Source organism: Nerophis ophidion, linkage group LG04 (genome assembly GCF_033978795.1).
Source record: "Nerophis ophidion isolate RoL-2023_Sa linkage group LG04, RoL_Noph_v1.0, whole genome shotgun sequence".
Classification (NCBI taxonomy): Eukaryota; Metazoa; Chordata; class Actinopteri; order Syngnathiformes; family Syngnathidae; genus Nerophis; species Nerophis ophidion.
This window is the reverse complement of record NC_084614.1, coordinates 18,325,621-18,341,387: the sequence shown is the minus strand read 5'-3', so window position 1 is coordinate 18,341,387 and position 15,767 is coordinate 18,325,621. Positions and strand designations below refer to the sequence as shown.

At 41.8% G+C, this 15,767-nt stretch overlaps 2 protein-coding genes across 4 annotated transcripts in view; one reads left to right on the top strand and one right to left on the bottom strand.

Annotated features, from left to right (window-relative positions):
- LOC133551043 (protein MTSS 1-like) overlaps positions 1–15,767 on the bottom strand; it is a 67,921-nt gene that overhangs the window by 5,102 nt on the left and 47,052 nt on the right. The window contains exons 4-13 of one of the 3 annotated variants that reach the window (XM_061897326.1): positions 10,882–10,966; positions 10,647–10,738; positions 10,467–10,541; positions 10,339–10,350; positions 1,539–1,696; positions 1,359–1,466; positions 1,199–1,296; positions 894–1,110; positions 623–808; positions 345–491 (exon numbers count right to left, since the gene is read on the bottom strand). In XM_061897326.1, the coding sequence (XP_061753310.1) occupies positions 345–491; positions 623–808; positions 894–1,110; positions 1,199–1,296; positions 1,359–1,466; positions 1,539–1,696; positions 10,339–10,350; positions 10,467–10,541; positions 10,647–10,738; positions 10,882–10,966 (1,178 nt within the window). The remainder of the gene's footprint in view (positions 1–344; positions 492–622; positions 809–893; positions 1,111–1,198; positions 1,297–1,358; positions 1,467–1,538; positions 1,697–10,338; positions 10,351–10,466; positions 10,542–10,646; positions 10,739–10,881; positions 10,967–15,767) is intronic. The other 2 variants (XM_061897329.1, XM_061897327.1) reach the window with 2 other exon arrangements.
- The window catches only part of LOC133551046 (uncharacterized), a 24,023-nt gene extending 8,256 nt beyond the window's left edge, over positions 1–15,767 (top strand). The window contains exons 2-11 of the mRNA XM_061897333.1: positions 11,269–11,391; positions 11,636–11,758; positions 12,002–12,124; positions 12,367–12,489; positions 12,734–12,856; positions 13,103–13,225; positions 13,473–13,595; positions 13,843–13,965; positions 14,934–14,994; positions 15,216–15,767. Of these exons, the coding sequence (XP_061753317.1) occupies positions 11,269–11,391; positions 11,636–11,758; positions 12,002–12,124; positions 12,367–12,489; positions 12,734–12,856; positions 13,103–13,225; positions 13,473–13,595; positions 13,843–13,965; positions 14,934–14,990 (1,041 nt within the window). The 3' untranslated portion in view covers positions 14,991–14,994; positions 15,216–15,767. The remainder of the gene's footprint in view (positions 1–11,268; positions 11,392–11,635; positions 11,759–12,001; positions 12,125–12,366; positions 12,490–12,733; positions 12,857–13,102; positions 13,226–13,472; positions 13,596–13,842; positions 13,966–14,933; positions 14,995–15,215) is intronic.

The following is a 15,767-nucleotide window of genomic DNA, read 5'->3' as shown; positions in this document are numbered from 1 at the left end:
CCACCTGTTCCCAATTAGCCAGCACACTTGTGGGATGTTCCAAATAAGTGTTTGAGGAGCATGCCTCAACTTTATCAGTATTTATTGCCACCTTTCCCAACTTCTTTGTCACGTGTTGCTGGCATCAAATTCTAAAGGTAATGATTATTTGCAACAACAAAAAAATGTTTATCAGTTTGAACATCAAATATGTTGTATTTGTAGCATATTCAACTGAATATGGGTTGAAAATGATTTGCAAATCATTGTATTCCGTTTATATTTACATCTAACACAATTTCCCAACGCATATGGAAACGGGGTTTGTACAATGCAGTCTACTCTAATGATTTCGGATTCCTGACCTTTGGTGATGCGAGAGAGGGGCTTCCTTTGACTCCTTGTAACTCTTCCCCTGGAGTGGTGACATCAGCCCCCACTTCTCGTCTCTCCATGCTCCGCCTCAGGGTGCTGAGCACATGCTGGTCATAGGGGCCCGGCTTGGACCAGTCCTGCGGGGACAAGTCGATGTAGACGTTAGCGCTGATGCTAAGCACTTTACGGCTTTGAGGAGAAGATGCTGAACAGATGAGGAGAAACAAATGAGAGGAGCCAGGAGAGGACAATAAGGGGAAGGTCAAACCTTCCAGGATGGGACTCTAGATGATGAGGTCATGGAGGAGCACCAAACGCGAGACACAGACGAAGAGGAGGGCGGGGACATGGGTGAGGCGGCGGTGGAGGTGAAATAGGGCAGGAGGAGGGGGGTGTCCTGTAGTACTACACCATACAGCCAGGAGGCAGCGTGATGGTCAAAACCGTTGGGCAGCTAAAACATGATTGGATGAGGGAGGGGCAGAACAAAATAATTTCTGAGGTGACTAACATCAGGTTCCATGTTGTCCGTTCCTCACCTGTAACTGCTCCGGAGGCATGGGGGAGGGAGATTTGGACTGGGAGGCATCCTGGGAGATGAAGCCGGAGTCGTGAGAGGAGACCGAAGACAGGCGGGCGGGCGTCTGCAGCGGGAGCGCCGAGGACGAGGAGGAGCGGTAACGGAAGTGGGAGGTGGGGGAGTGGCAGTGGGAGCCGCTGGAGCGGGAGTCGCTGCTGTTGACGCTGTTCAGGCTGCTGTGGGGCGAGAGGGGAGAAGGTGTCAGAAATCAACCGGGCGGGAGCAGGAGGAGGTGAAGTGGGTTAGTTGGGCAGGACGACCAACCTGCACATGCTGGACTTCCTGGACACGGTGGTGCTGGGGGAAGAGGGCGGAGTTTGATAGGACCACGTGCACTCTGAGGCTTTAAGGTCTACAATCACCTGAGACGGAAGGGAGCAGAGAAAGTGAGGGCGTAAAGAAGGTAAGAAGGGAGATGATGTACCTGCTCGCTGGAAGGGGGCAGCTTGTGGGGGTCCATGGTTAACATCTTCAGGTCGTCAGTCAGAGTCTGAAGGTGAGTGATCTCTCCAAGCATGGACATCTCTTCCTCCTGACACACAAACACACACACACACGTGAGTCAAGTCGCCTTCACGACAGAGTGTGAATGCGTCCAACTGACCACGACGGGCCGCAGCATGGACACCAAGCAGCAGAAGCGACCCCTCTCCTCCACCAACGCTCTCCTCACCGCCTGCTTCTCCGCCTCTTCCAGCAGGAGGTACTTGTCGCTGACGTCCTGCTTGGCGCTGTCCAACTGCGGCTGGAGGTCTCCGCGGCCTGTACGCGCACATAGACAAGAACAGGCGCGGAACCAGAATGGAATATCACTTTCAATTCTATACCACTACTCCGTAATCTACAAACCCCGTTTCCATATGAGTTGGGAAATTGTGTTAGATGTAAATATAAACGGAATACAATTATTTGCAAATCCTTTTCAACCCATATTCAGTTGAATGCACTACATAGACAAGATATTTGATGTTCAAACTCATAAACTTTTTTTTTTTTCTTGCAAATAATCAATTTACAATTTCATGGCTGCAACATGTGCCAAAGTAGTTGGAAAAGGGCATGTTCACCACTGTGTTACATCACCTTTTCTTTTAACAACACTCAATAAACGCTTGTAATCTAAGGAAACTAATTGTTGAAACTTTGAAAGTGGAATTCTTTCTCGTCTTGTTTTATGTAGAGCTTTAGTCGTTCAACAGTCCGGGGTCTCCGCTGTCATATTTTACGCTTCATAATGCGCCACATATTTTCGATGGGAGACAGGTCTGGACTGCAGGCGGGCCAGGAAAGTACCCCCACTCTTTTACTACGAAACCACAGTGTTGTAACACATGGCTTGGCATTGTCTTGCTGAAATAAGCAGGGGCGTCCATGATAACGTTGCTGGGATGACAACATATGTTGCTCCAAAACCTGTAGGGACCATTCAGCATTAATGGTGCTGTCACGCCAAATTTCTTCTCCCTACAAAAACCTCTCCCCCAATTTACTTCCGGAGTCATGATTAATACAAACGTTTTGTTAACGCTATATTATAAAAATATAACGCTATATTTTAAAAATATAACGCTATATTTTAAAAATATAACGCTATATTATAAAAATACAGACTTTTTGTTAACGCTATATTATAAAAAAATTTAAAAAAACAATTTACAAACACAAGCTATGGGATGACATAAGAGGAAACGTGACCCCGGAAGTAAATGCGTCATCCCATAGCTTGTGTTTGTAAATAGTTTTTTCATTTATTTTTATAATATAGCGTTAACAAAATGTCTGTATTTTTATAATATAGCGTTATATTTTTATAATATAGTGTTAACCAAACGTCTGTATTAATCATGACCCCGGAAGTAAATGGGGGGGGACGGTTTTTGAGGGAGCGAAAAATTTGGCGTGACAGTGCCTTCACAGATACCATCACAAATGCTGGCTTTTGAATTTTGCGCCTATAACAATCTGGATGATTATTTTCCTCTTTGTTCCTGAGGACACCACCTCACCAGTTTCCAAATATAATTTGTAATGTGGACTCGTCAGACCACAGAACACTTTTCCACATTGCATCAGTCCATCTTAGATGAGCTCGGGCCCAGCGAAGCCAGCAGTGTTCCTTGGTGTTGTTGATAAATGGCTTTTGCTTTGCATTGTAGAGTTTTAACTTGCACTTACAGATGTAGCAACCAACTGCAGTTACTGACAATGGTTTTATGAAGTGTTCCAGCCCATGTGGTGATATCTTTTACACACTGATGTCGGTTTTTGATGCAGTACCGCCTGAGGGCTCAAAGATCCGTAATATCATCGCTTACGTGCAGTAATTTCTCCATATTCTCTGAACCTTTTGATGATTTTACGGACCGTAGATGGTAAAATCCCTAAATTTCTTGCAAAAGCTCGTTGAGAAATTTTGTTCTAAAACTGTTCGACAATTTGCTTACAAAGTGGTGACCCTCGCCCCATCCTTGTTTGTGAATGACTTAGCATTTCATGGAAGCTGCTTTTATACCCAATCATGGCACCCACCTGTGCCCAATTAGCCTGCACACCTGTGGGATGTTCCAAATAAGTGTTTGATGAGCATTTCTCAACTTTATCAGTATTTATTGCCACCTTTCCCAACTTCTTTGTCACGTGTTGCTGGCATCAAATTCTAAAGTAATGATTATTTGCAAAAAAAATAAACGTTTATCAGTTTGAACATCAAATATTTTGTCTTTGTAGCATATTCAACTGAGTATGGGTTGAAAATTATTTGCAAATCGTAGTATTCTGTTTATACTTACATCTAACACAATTTCCCAACTCATATGGAAACGGGGTTTGTATATGAAATGCATCATTTAAAGGGGGATAACGGCACCATCTGCTGGATGTGGTGCACCAACAGCAACGGTGGCACAAAGTTCTGATGTGGTCCAAGAAGACCGGCAGTAAAAAACATGTGTTCAGGGAAGCAGCCAACACTCGATGGCTTCCAGACGTTAGTCAGAGCCCCGAGTAATGCAGAAAAAACAAGTACAGGAGTACAAACCCGCCGCAGACTTTTAACTTCGCCAGAACGTCACGAGACTTGCCAGCCTCATCAGAAGAATATCAGTGAGTAGCAATGTCCAGATCCGTTATTGATATCGGTCCGGTATCATCATGCATTGGATGATATCAGCTAAAATCTTATATACAAGGATTGATGCAAGCAGAGTGTTTACTTGTGCAAAACTGGACAGCTAGTTAAAATCTAAATCTTGATGTTTTCAAGATTTTGATTTTAACTAGCTGACTCAGGTTGAGAGTTCAAACTCGGCCAGGTTTGAACTCCCAACCTGAGATCGGTAGGTTGGGAGTTCAAACCTCGGCCGAGTCATACCAAAGACTATAAAAAAATGGGTCCCATTGCCTCCCTGCTTGTCACTCAGCATCAAGGGTTGGAATTGGGGGTTAAATCACCATAAACGATTCCCGGGCGCGGCACCGCTGCTGCCCACTGCTCCCCTCACTTCCCAGGGGCTGATCAAGGGGATGGGTCAAATGCAGAAGACAAATTTCACCGCACCTATAGTGTGTGTGTGTGACAATCATTGGTACGTTAACTTTAACTAGAGCAGGAGTAGGGAACCTATGGCTCTCAAGCTAGATGTGGCTCTTTTGATGACTGCATCTGGCTCTCAGATAAATCTTAGCTGACGTTGCTTAACACGATAAGTAATTTATAATTCCGCTGGAAATCACAGTGTTACAAATAACGTTCAAAATATAAAAAATTCTCATGGATTTTTAATCCATCCATCCGTTTCTATCGCACCTGTTCAAGAAATCGGTAAAAAGTATCTTATTTATTGTTGGTTCGCTTCAGAATAACAATGTTATTAAAAAGAATAAGAGACTTATTATACTTAAAAATGCACGCATTTAGTTGTTGTAATCAGGGAAAGTCCAAATAAAAGAGGATGCGTAGTATTCTCTTGTCAGAGCGTGGGACGACACTGTACAAGGGTACAGGTCCACGCGTTTCTCCTCATTGAGCTAAATTGAATCCAGTCTCTGTTTAATTCCTTGCTTCTTGACTGTTTAATAAATGTCATCAGTGTTTGAACCTGACTGTTGTATTCAGTAGGGGTGTGGGAAAAAATCGATTAGAATTCGAAATGAATTCTCACATGGGGCGATTCAGAATCGATTCTAATTTTTAAAAAGATACATTTTTTAATTTTTCAAAAATTTTTCAAATTAATCAATCCAACAAAACAATACACAGCAATACCATAACAATGCAATCCCATTCCAAAACCAAACCTGACCCAGCAACGATCAGAACTGCAATAAACAGAGCAATTGCGAGGAGACACAAACACGACACAGAACAAACCAAAAGTTGTGAAACAAAAATGAATATTATCAACCACAGTATAAATATTAGTTGTAATTTCAGCATAGCAGTGATTAAAAATCCCTCATTGACATTATCATTAGACATTTATAAAAATATAAAAAAAGAACAATAGTGTCACAGTGGCTTACACTTGCATCGCATCTCACAAGAATCGATATTGAATCGAATCGTAGGACACCCAAAGATTCACAGCCCTAGTATTCAGTGTTTAAAATATTATATGGCTCTCACGGAAATACATTTTTGCGGGCTTTCTCAGCCAAAGAGGTTCCCAACCCCTGGTGTAGAGGCTACTATCGTTGGCAGCTACACAACAGCTAAGCACACAATAGCACACAAGCTAGACATACATAATAAGTGTCCGTTAATGGGTTATATATCTGCATAGCACTTTTCTACCTTCAAGGTACTCATAGCGCTTTGATACTATATCCACATTCACCCATTTACACACACATTCACACACTGATGGCAGGAGCTGCCATACAAGGCCCTAACCACAACCCATCAGGATCAAGGGTGAAGTGTCTTTCTTAAGGACACAACAGAAAGTGTCATGGATACAAAGGATTATGGGTATTTGTTGTGTTGCGTTTATGTTGTGTTACTGTGAGGATGTTCTCCCAAAATGTGTTTGTCAATCTTGTTGGGTGTGGCTTCACAGCGTGGCGCATATTAGTAAGTGTTGAAGTTGTTTATATCACAACCATCAGTGTACTCTGTATCACCCAGTATGCCTTTCTATCTTGAACGTGTAATTGCGGAAGCTGCACACAATATGTTGCCGGACTAACAATCGGTTCGTACATGTTGTTGAAGGTGTCTCAGGCGATGGCTTCACAGCACGCCCAAATTCTCGTAATCAGGATGAACGCTATTGGATAGTCGCGGGAACGTCAGCAGCTCCAATTGTCATCATTACTCTGTGAAACAGGTTTAAATAGCTCTGTGAGTGGTAAAGGCGGACAACCTCTGATGTATTTCAGCGGGCGCTTGGCGGGCGGGTACGGTCCTGATAAAATGTTGGTTCGGGTAGACGGCGGGTGGATGACGACTTTGGTGATGCGGTTGCGGATGATATAATTGACTATCCGCACATCTCTACTATACACACATTTTATGCACTCTAGTTTTAATGGCGTTAAAAAGTACCGCAGGTGCGGAGAGAGTCAGTGGAGAGGAATGTGTGTGTGCCCAACACTTACGCCAGGTTAACTTTCGGTTTTGATCTCAGCAAGACGGATAAAGGTATATCTGGAGAGGGACCATTTTCAGAAAATGCGCGAGACTTTAGACGGCTCTGTCCTCTCTCCAAAGCTTGTTTGTACTTTCTCCTTTGTGTAGAATAAACTCGTCATCTTTAATTCTAGTCTTTATTCGGACAGCCTTAATATAAAATAGTCTGGGAGGAGTCTTCCTGACAATGAATGGGTTATACTTATAGCGCTTTTCTACCTTCAATGTACTCAAAGCGCTATGACACTATTTCCACATTCACCCATTCACATTCACACACACACACACACACTGATGGCGGGAGCTGCTATGCCAGGCCCTAATCATGTCCCATCAGGAGCAAGGGTGAAGTGTCTTGCTCAAGGACACAACGGACGTGACGAGGTTGGTAGAAGGTGGGGATTGAACCAGGAACCCTCAGGTTGCTGGCACGGCCACTCTCACAACTCCGCCATGCCGTCCCCGACAACAAGTCCTTTAATTTAAAAATATTGCAGTCCAAAACAGCACATTTGTCAATATCGACATGTATCAAATAGTCATCCATCCATCCATTTTCTACCACTTGTCCCTCTTGGGGTTGTGGGGTCAGCAGCCCTCAGACGGAAGGCAGGGTACGCCCTGGACAAGTCGCCACCTCATCGCAAGGCATCAAATATTCAATTACTTTACCCACACAAAGTCTCAGAGGCAAAAGCGTTTTAGAAAGTATCCAGTAACGAACGTGTCCGCATCATTTGATTTACTGCGTCATGAGCTTAACTTTGTGAATTATTGTGGTCACCAGGTGTCGCCAAAAACATATTATCACTCGACTTTAAAGACATAAACCTGTCATAAAGTTAGTGTTTTATTATATCTTACATTCTTCCCTGTCTAATTCCACTTGATCAAGCTTTATCTAAAATGATAAAAGTATGTGCTATGATTTGTTATTGTATCGGTACACCCCTTAGTGCAGGGGTCTGCAACCCGCGGCTCTGGAGCCACATGCGGCTCTTTCATGCCACTTCCGTGGCTCCCTTTATTTTGGAGAGTTCTGGTATCTTATCATATGATAATAAAACATTTTGATATATTGTCGATCGAAGGTAGGTATTTAGGTAAGTCTTTATTGTCATTGCACAAGTACAATAAAACTATGTTTTCTGCACAAACCCGTTCAACATTAGACAAACAGTGTACAGGGTGACAGAACAGGAATGCTGATGGGTCGCCACGAGGCGCCCCGTAAAAGATGGGAAAAAGGTCAACGCTGGGGGAGGATGAGTAAAAAAATACAATCCGGCCCTTTAGGAGCCCAGACTGGAGTGGCAAAACCCTCCATAGCAAAGCACATATACATATTACAACATACATTTCAAGACTTGCAACAGAGGGGGAGTGGGGGCTACGGTGGCAGGCTGCAGCTCCTCTGGCGCCGCCAAGTCGTCCATCACCCCTAAGGGATTCACTTATGTCACAGCCCCTGTACGGCATCTCTTGCTGCCAAGCAATTGTATTGTTTTTAGCGGTCAACACCCGGTAAGCTAGCAATGGACGGATCAAAAAAGAGAAACATTTCTGATGAAAATACAATATTTAATGCTTCATGGACAGATTAATTTGCTTTAATTGATGACGAGGTTGGTCTTTTCCCTTTTAGTCAAATGAAATATGCTGTAGTTGTATGCCTTTAGAATATTGGCGCAATTTGATTTTTTTCAAATTCATTAATAAGGGAAGGACCAGTGTATTTTTTTTTCGAATGTTCAAAATAATTTGGTGATTTGCTTATACCTAGAAATAAAATGTGAATCGTTGTCAAGTGTTTGATTTCATGAATTCTATAGCATACGTTAGGGGTGTAACGGTACACAAAAATTTCGGTTCGGTACAAACCTCGGTTTAGAGGTCATGGTTCGGTTCATTTTCGGTATAGTAAGAAAACAACAAAATATAAATTTTTGGGGTATTTATTTACCAAATTTGTAAACAATGGCATAACATACATTTACACACAGTGTCCATTGCCAATGTTAATGTGTTTAACAAATATAAAATAAAAATTAAATAAGATAAGGCTCAGAATGGTTTCTTAACAAAACCTTTCTAAATATAAAGTGCTTTTTTTGATTGATTGATTGAGATTTTTATCAGTAGATTGCACAGTACAGTACATATACCGTACAATTGACCACTAAATGCTAATACCCCAATACGTTTTTCAACTGGGTTAACTTGGCAGTAAGAGGATAAATGGGCTTATTGTTTTATGGACTGGACTTTCACAATATCATGTTACACCAGCTCGACATCCATTGCTTTCGGTCTCCCCTGGGAGAGGGGGGTTGCCCACATATGCGGTCCTCTCCAAGGTTTCTCATAGTCATCACTGTCACTGTCACCGACGACCCATTGGGTGTGAGTTTTTCCTTGCCCTCATGTGGGTTCTGTACCGAGGATGTCGTTTCGGTATGTGCAGCCCTTTGAAACACTTGTGATTTAGAGGTATATAAATAAACATTGATTGATTGATTGATTGATGTTCTTCCACCATAGAAGTGGGTCAAAATCTAGTTTTTTATGCAAAACAGCAACCCCCTGCCACCCCGAACTGGACAAGCGGTAGGAAATGGATGGATGGATGGTCTTAAATCTGCTGCTACAAAAACATGTATTATTGCTTCAGCCCTGCCTGACTCGCCGAGGAGAGGCTGCTTGAATGCGAGGGTGACACTTCAAAGGAGTTAGCGTACCAATCCAATCCAATCCACTTTATTTATATAGCACAGTTAAACAACAATAACGTTTCCAAAGTACTGCACAGCCATGTTAAAAACAATATTTAAAAAAAAACTATATTATGCTCCACCAATGACTGAATAAAAACAAAGAATAAATAAATATAAAACCAATCAAAACAATACAAAAACAAATATGACTAAAAACTATTTTTAAGGGTAAAATCAATTAAAACAGTAAAATAGAAATCAAGTGTATAAAAAACACAGAGGACAACAGAGGACAGAGGACCACACAACTCACGTAGTGTTAAAAGCCAAAGAATAAAAGTGGGTCTTAAGCCGAGACTTAAAACACTCCACCGTGGAAGCAGTTTGAACATGGAGGGGCAGAGTGTTCCAGAGCTTAGGGCCGACCACAGAGAAGGCCCCGTCTCCCCTGGTCTTAAGTCTGGTTTTGGGCACCACGAGCTGGAAATGGCTCTCGGACCTCAGAGCGCGCGCAGGAATGTAAATTTGGATGAGCTCCGAGATATATACTGCTGCTGAACAATGTCGGCAAACCTCCGTCCTCCGTTGTTGTATCGCACCGCACAGCCAAAGTGTCCCCAAAGGGGAGATGTTAACGAGGCAGGAGGGTCTTCCAGCTCTGGCTTTTGCATGTTGTCCTAGCCCGGTCGCTGCTAGCCTGCCGTGTGTTGCGCCTCGCTCTGCATTGTTTACACAACGTGCGGTGCGCCACCTAATATGTCCGTGTGGATACTCGTTCGGTACACCTCCGAACCGAACCGAAACCCCCGTACCGAAACGGTTCAATACAAATACACGTACTGTTACACCCTTAGCATACATGTAATCGAACACAGTTTGCGACTCTAGTTGGGTTTTATTAGGGGGGAAATGGGCACAAATGGCTCTTTGTATGCTGAAGGTTACCGACCCCTGCCTTAGTGCATATTGTGTACAGGACCTTTGATCAACAACGGCATGGAGGGGACCAGAATCACCAGAACTGTCACAACCAAGAACTTTGGGGAAAAAAAGAAACTTACCAAATACATCCGCTGCAGATAAAGTCAGAAGAAACCCGACACCGTCAGGAGTGCACCAGACAAACAAAACATAATTTTTTTTGTTTTAATCTGAAACGTGACAAGAGAATTCTTCGATGTCACCTGACCTTTCTTTGCCTTCTTCTGAAGCTTCAGCGTGTCCGACGACCTCTTCTTGATCTCCTGGCGAGCCTTCTTGTACTCTGTCACACACGCACACACACATGGAATGAATGCGGGGCCGATGGGAAGTGCACGTAAAGCGCCACCGAGTGGAAAGAGTAAGCCGCTGCAGCGTGCGTTTGGACCTTTGGCGTGGTCCTTGTCCAGGGTGTTGGCGACTCTCTTCCACTCCTCCATCTGCTCCTGGAGGGGGTTGATCAGGCAGTCCACAAACAGCCTGCATAAAACATTCCAGTTGAATCACCGCAGAACAAGATGGAGGCGAGGAAGAGGAGGAGGGGGGGCTGGGGTTGCCATGGCGATCCCGGGATATGGGGGGGGGGGGGGGGGGGGCGTCACCTGTTTCACACACACACTTACATGGAGAACTGGCGGAGTCTGGCCTCGATGCTGCGGTGCCTCATGCACATTCTGGTGAGGGCTGAGCCGATGTCTCTCGTCGCCCCTGACAACAAAAAACAATATCGATGCGTTTAAGTGATTAAAAAAAAGACGCATCTCAGTGACATTTCCAATGTGCCAAAATGGTTTTATACAGTTTTCAAGTCATCGTTAAGCCCCAAAGTGACTTATAGGAAATATGGAGTCCCCAAAATGCCTGCTCGTCCTGTAAAAGAGCCAGTTTCCAAAAGCTTGATTTTTGCCTCTAAAGCTTATTTCCTCTATTGAACGTTTTGTAACATAAATAACCAAAAGCAATGATGTATAATTTATTTTATGAATAAAAGTTCCAATATATTTTTTTAGTGGCTGGAGAGAGGGAAGTCTGGGCTTCCCTGCTTAGGCTGCTGCCCCCGCGATCCGACCTCGGATGAGAGGAAGAAGATGGATGGACATCTTTTTAGACAAACGCAAGACAACAAAATGAAGGTATGGTCAAATATCTCTCAGTTCAATGGTTGTGTACATATTTATGTCTAAATTGGGTCCGAAACAGCCCATTAAAAAAAAAAAAACATTTTTACTTAAGTAAAGCAATGTTTATACCAGTGTTTTTCAACCTTTTCAGAGCCAAGGCACTCTTTTTTCATCGAAAAACGTTTTGTAACATAAATAACCAAAACAATGATGTATAATTTATTTTATGAATAAAAGTTCCAATATATTTTTTTAGTGGCTGGAGAGAGGGAAGTCTGGGCTTCCCTGCTTAGGCTGCTGCCCCCGCGATCCGACCTCGGATGAGAGGAAGAAGATGGATGGACATCTTTTTAGACAAACGCAAGACAACAAAATGAAGGTATGGTCAAATATCTCTCAGTTCAATGGTTGTGTACATATTTGTCTAAATTGGGTCCGAAACAGCCCATTAAAAAAAAAAAAATTTTTTTTACTTAAGTAAAGCAATGTTTATACCAGTGTTTTTCAACCTTTTCAGAGCCAAGGCACTCTTTTTTCATCGAAAAACGTTTTGTAACATAAATAACCAAAACAATGATGTATAATTTATTTTATGAATAAAAGTTCCAATATATTTTTTTAGTGGCTGGAGAGAGGGAAGTCTGGGCTTCCCTGCTTAGGCTGCTGCCCCCGCGATCCGACCTCGGATGAGAGGAAGAAGATGGATGGACATCTTTTTAGACAAACGCAAGACAACAAAATGAAGGTATGGTCAAATATCACTCAGTTCAATGGTTGTGTACATATTTATGTCTAAATTGGGTCCGAAACAGCCCATTAAAAAAAATAAAATAATTTTTACTTAAGTAAAGCAATGTTTATACCAGTGTTTTCAACCTTTTCTGAGCCAAGGCACACTTTTTTAATCGAAAAACGTTTTGTAACATAAATAACCAGAACTGATCTATAATTTATTTTATGAATAAAAGTTCCAATATATTTTTTTAGTGGCTGGAGAGAGGGAAGTCTGGGCTTCCCTGCTTAGGCTGCTGCCCCCGCGATCCGACCTCGGATAAGAGGAAGAAGATGGATGGACATCTTTTTAGACAAACGCAAGACAACAAAATGAAGGTATGGTCAAATATCTCTCAGTTCAATGGTTGTGTACATATTTATGTCTAAATTGGGTCCGAAACAGCCCATTAAATTTTTTTTTATAATTTTTACTTAAGTGTAGCAATGTTTATACCAGTGTTTTTCAACCTTTTCTGAGCCAAGGCACACTTTTTTAATCGAAAAACGTTTTGTAACATAAATAACCAGAACTGATGTATAATTTATTTTATGAACAAAAGTTCCAATATATTTTTTTTAGTGGCTGGAGAGAGGGAAGTCTGGGCTTCCCTGCTTAGGCTGCTGCCCCCGCGATCCGACCTCGCATAAGAGGAAGAAGATGGATGGACATATTTTTAGACAAACGCAAGACAACAAAATGAAGGTATGGTCAAATATCTCTCAGTTCAATGGTTGTGTACATATTTATGTCTAAATTGGGTCCGAAACAGCCCATTAAAAAAAAAAAAAAGAATTTTTACTTAAGTGTAGCAATGTTTATACCAGTGTTTTTCAACCTTTTCTGAGCCAAGGCACACTTTTTTAATCGAAAAACGTTTTGTAACATAAATAACCAAAACAATGATGTATAATTTATTTTATGAATAAAAGTTCCAATATATTTTTTTAGTGGCTGGAGAGAGGGAAGTCTGGGCTTTCCTGCTTAGGCTGCTGCCCCCGCGATCCGACCTCGGATGAGAGGAAGAAGATGGATGGACATCTTTTTAGACAAACGCAAGACAACAAAATGAAGGTATGGTCAAATATCTCTCAGTTCAATGGTTGTGTACATATTTATGTCTAAATTGGGTCCGAAACAGCCCATTAAAAAAAAAAAAGATAATTTTTTACTTAAGTAAAGCAATGTTTATACCAGTGTTTTTCAACCTTTTCTGAGCCAAGGCACTCTTTTTTAATCGAAAAACGTTTTGTAACATAAATAACCAAAGCAATGATGTATAATTTATTTTATGAATAAAAGTTCCAATATATTTTTTTAGTGGCTGGAAAGAGGGAAGTCTGGGCTTCCCTGCTTAGGCTGCTGCCCCCGCGATCCGACCTCGGATAAGAGGAAGAAGATGGATGGACATATTTTTAGACAAACGCAAGACAACAAAATGAAGGTATGGTCAAATATATCTCAGTTCAATGGTTGTGTACATATTTATGTCTAAATTGGGTCCGAAACAGCCCATTAAAAAAAAAAAGATAATTTTTTACTTAAGTAAAGCAATGTTTATACCAGTGTTTTTCAACCTTTTCTGAGCCAAGGCACTCTTTTTTTAATCGAAAAACGTTTTGTAACATAAATAACCAAAGCAATGATGTATAATTTATTTTATGAATAAAAGTTCCAATATATTTTTTTAGTGGCTGGAAAGAGGGAAGTCTGGGCTTCCCTGCTTAGGCTGCTGCCCCCGCGATCTGACCTCGGATAAGAGGAAGAAGATGGATGGACATCTTTTTAGACAAACGCAAGACAACAAAATGAAGGTATGGTCAAATATCTCTCAGTTCAATGGTTGTGTACATATTTATGTCCGAAACAGCCCATCAAAAAAAAAAAAATGTTTACTTAAGTGAAGCAATGTTTATAGCAGTGTTTTTCAACCTTTTCTGAGCCAACGCACACTTTTTTCATCGAAAAAAATCCCGAGGCACACCACCAGCCGAAAGCAATGAAACTCAGCAGCCGATATTGACAGTAAAAAGTTGTTGTCGCAATTGTTGGATATGAATTCAAATCATAACCAACCACGCATCAATATAGCTCTTGTCTCAATGTAGGTGTACTATCACCACCTGTCACGTCACACTGTGACTTACTTTGACTTTTTTGATGTTTTCCTGCGTGTAGTGTTTTAATTCTTGTCTTGCACTCCGATTTTGGTGTTGATTGCTTGTACGGATGTACTTTGTGGACGCCGTCCGCTCCACACGCTGTAAGTCTTTGCTGTCCTCCAACATTTCTGTTTTTTGTTTAAGTTTGGTTTTGCTTAGCCCTCCCTAAGCTTCAATGTATTGTGTTTATTTTTGGTTTAAGCATTAGATACCTTTTTACCTTCACACTGCCTTCCGCTGCCGTCTGCATATTGTGATCACGACAAACCATGTTCCCGACATCTACAAAGCAATTAGCTACCTTCTGCCACCTACTGACATAGAAGAGTATTACACGGTTAAACGGCCAAGCTCTTGACGGCACAGACGATAATTACTGGTTTGCAAAAAATATTTCTAACCCGATTAGGTGAAATTTCATAATTTTCCACGGCACACCGAACAATATCTCACGGTACACTAGTGTGCCGCGCACAGTGGTTGAAAAACACTGGTTTATACTACTATGAAAAATTAATCGGAAAGAAATGGTTCAATGTTTTTTTGTTTGTGTGTGTGCAAAATAAGTAATTTAAAATAATAAAAAAATTGTATTTCCACATTTTCCTGACACGTTTCAGCACGGGATTCGACACCGGCAGAACTACTCGAAAGCCCAGCACAAACTCAAGTTATAGCAAAGTGGGTCTGTTATTTATTATAGATTCTTTTTTACTTACAAAACGTTCATAATTACCTGAAATGATCTACACAAACACGAACAAAGTCATCTACATTTAATCTCGTTGTATGCAAATATAAAGTTAAAAGTTAAAGTTAAAGTACCAATGATTGTCACACACACACAAGTTGTGGCAAAATTTTGTCCTCTGCATTTGACCCATCCCCTTGATCACCCCCAGGGAGATGAGGAGAGCAGTGAGCAGCAGCGGTGCCACGCCCGGGAATCATTTGTGGTGATCTAACCCCCAATTCCAACCTTTGATGCTGAGTGCCAAGCAGGGACGTAGCGGGTCCCATTTTTATAGTCCTTGGTATGACTCGGCCGGGGTTTGAACTCACAACCTACCGATCTCAGGGCGGACACTGACTAGGCTATAATGACAATAGAGTCCATTCTATTCCATTCTATTCTATTCTACACTACACGTCACATCTTAGTTGATTGTAGCAATCCATGCTCACCTTTGCAATCACTCTTAATTTTAGTTGTTTCTCGCGGCCAGAAATAACTTTAGGAATTTGCTAAAAGCTACTTTTATTCCCCCCACCTCGATTGTGACAGTTGACAATAGGAAACGTTGTCGGTATTCGGAATAAGACTGATTAAAAAAAAACTACGCCCAAGTCACTGACATCTGGTGAAATGTGCCATTATATTCTTATCAGTGACGGGGCAGGAAGGGGCTAGGAATACGCTTGCAGGGTGAAATTCATACATTGACTATTTCCAT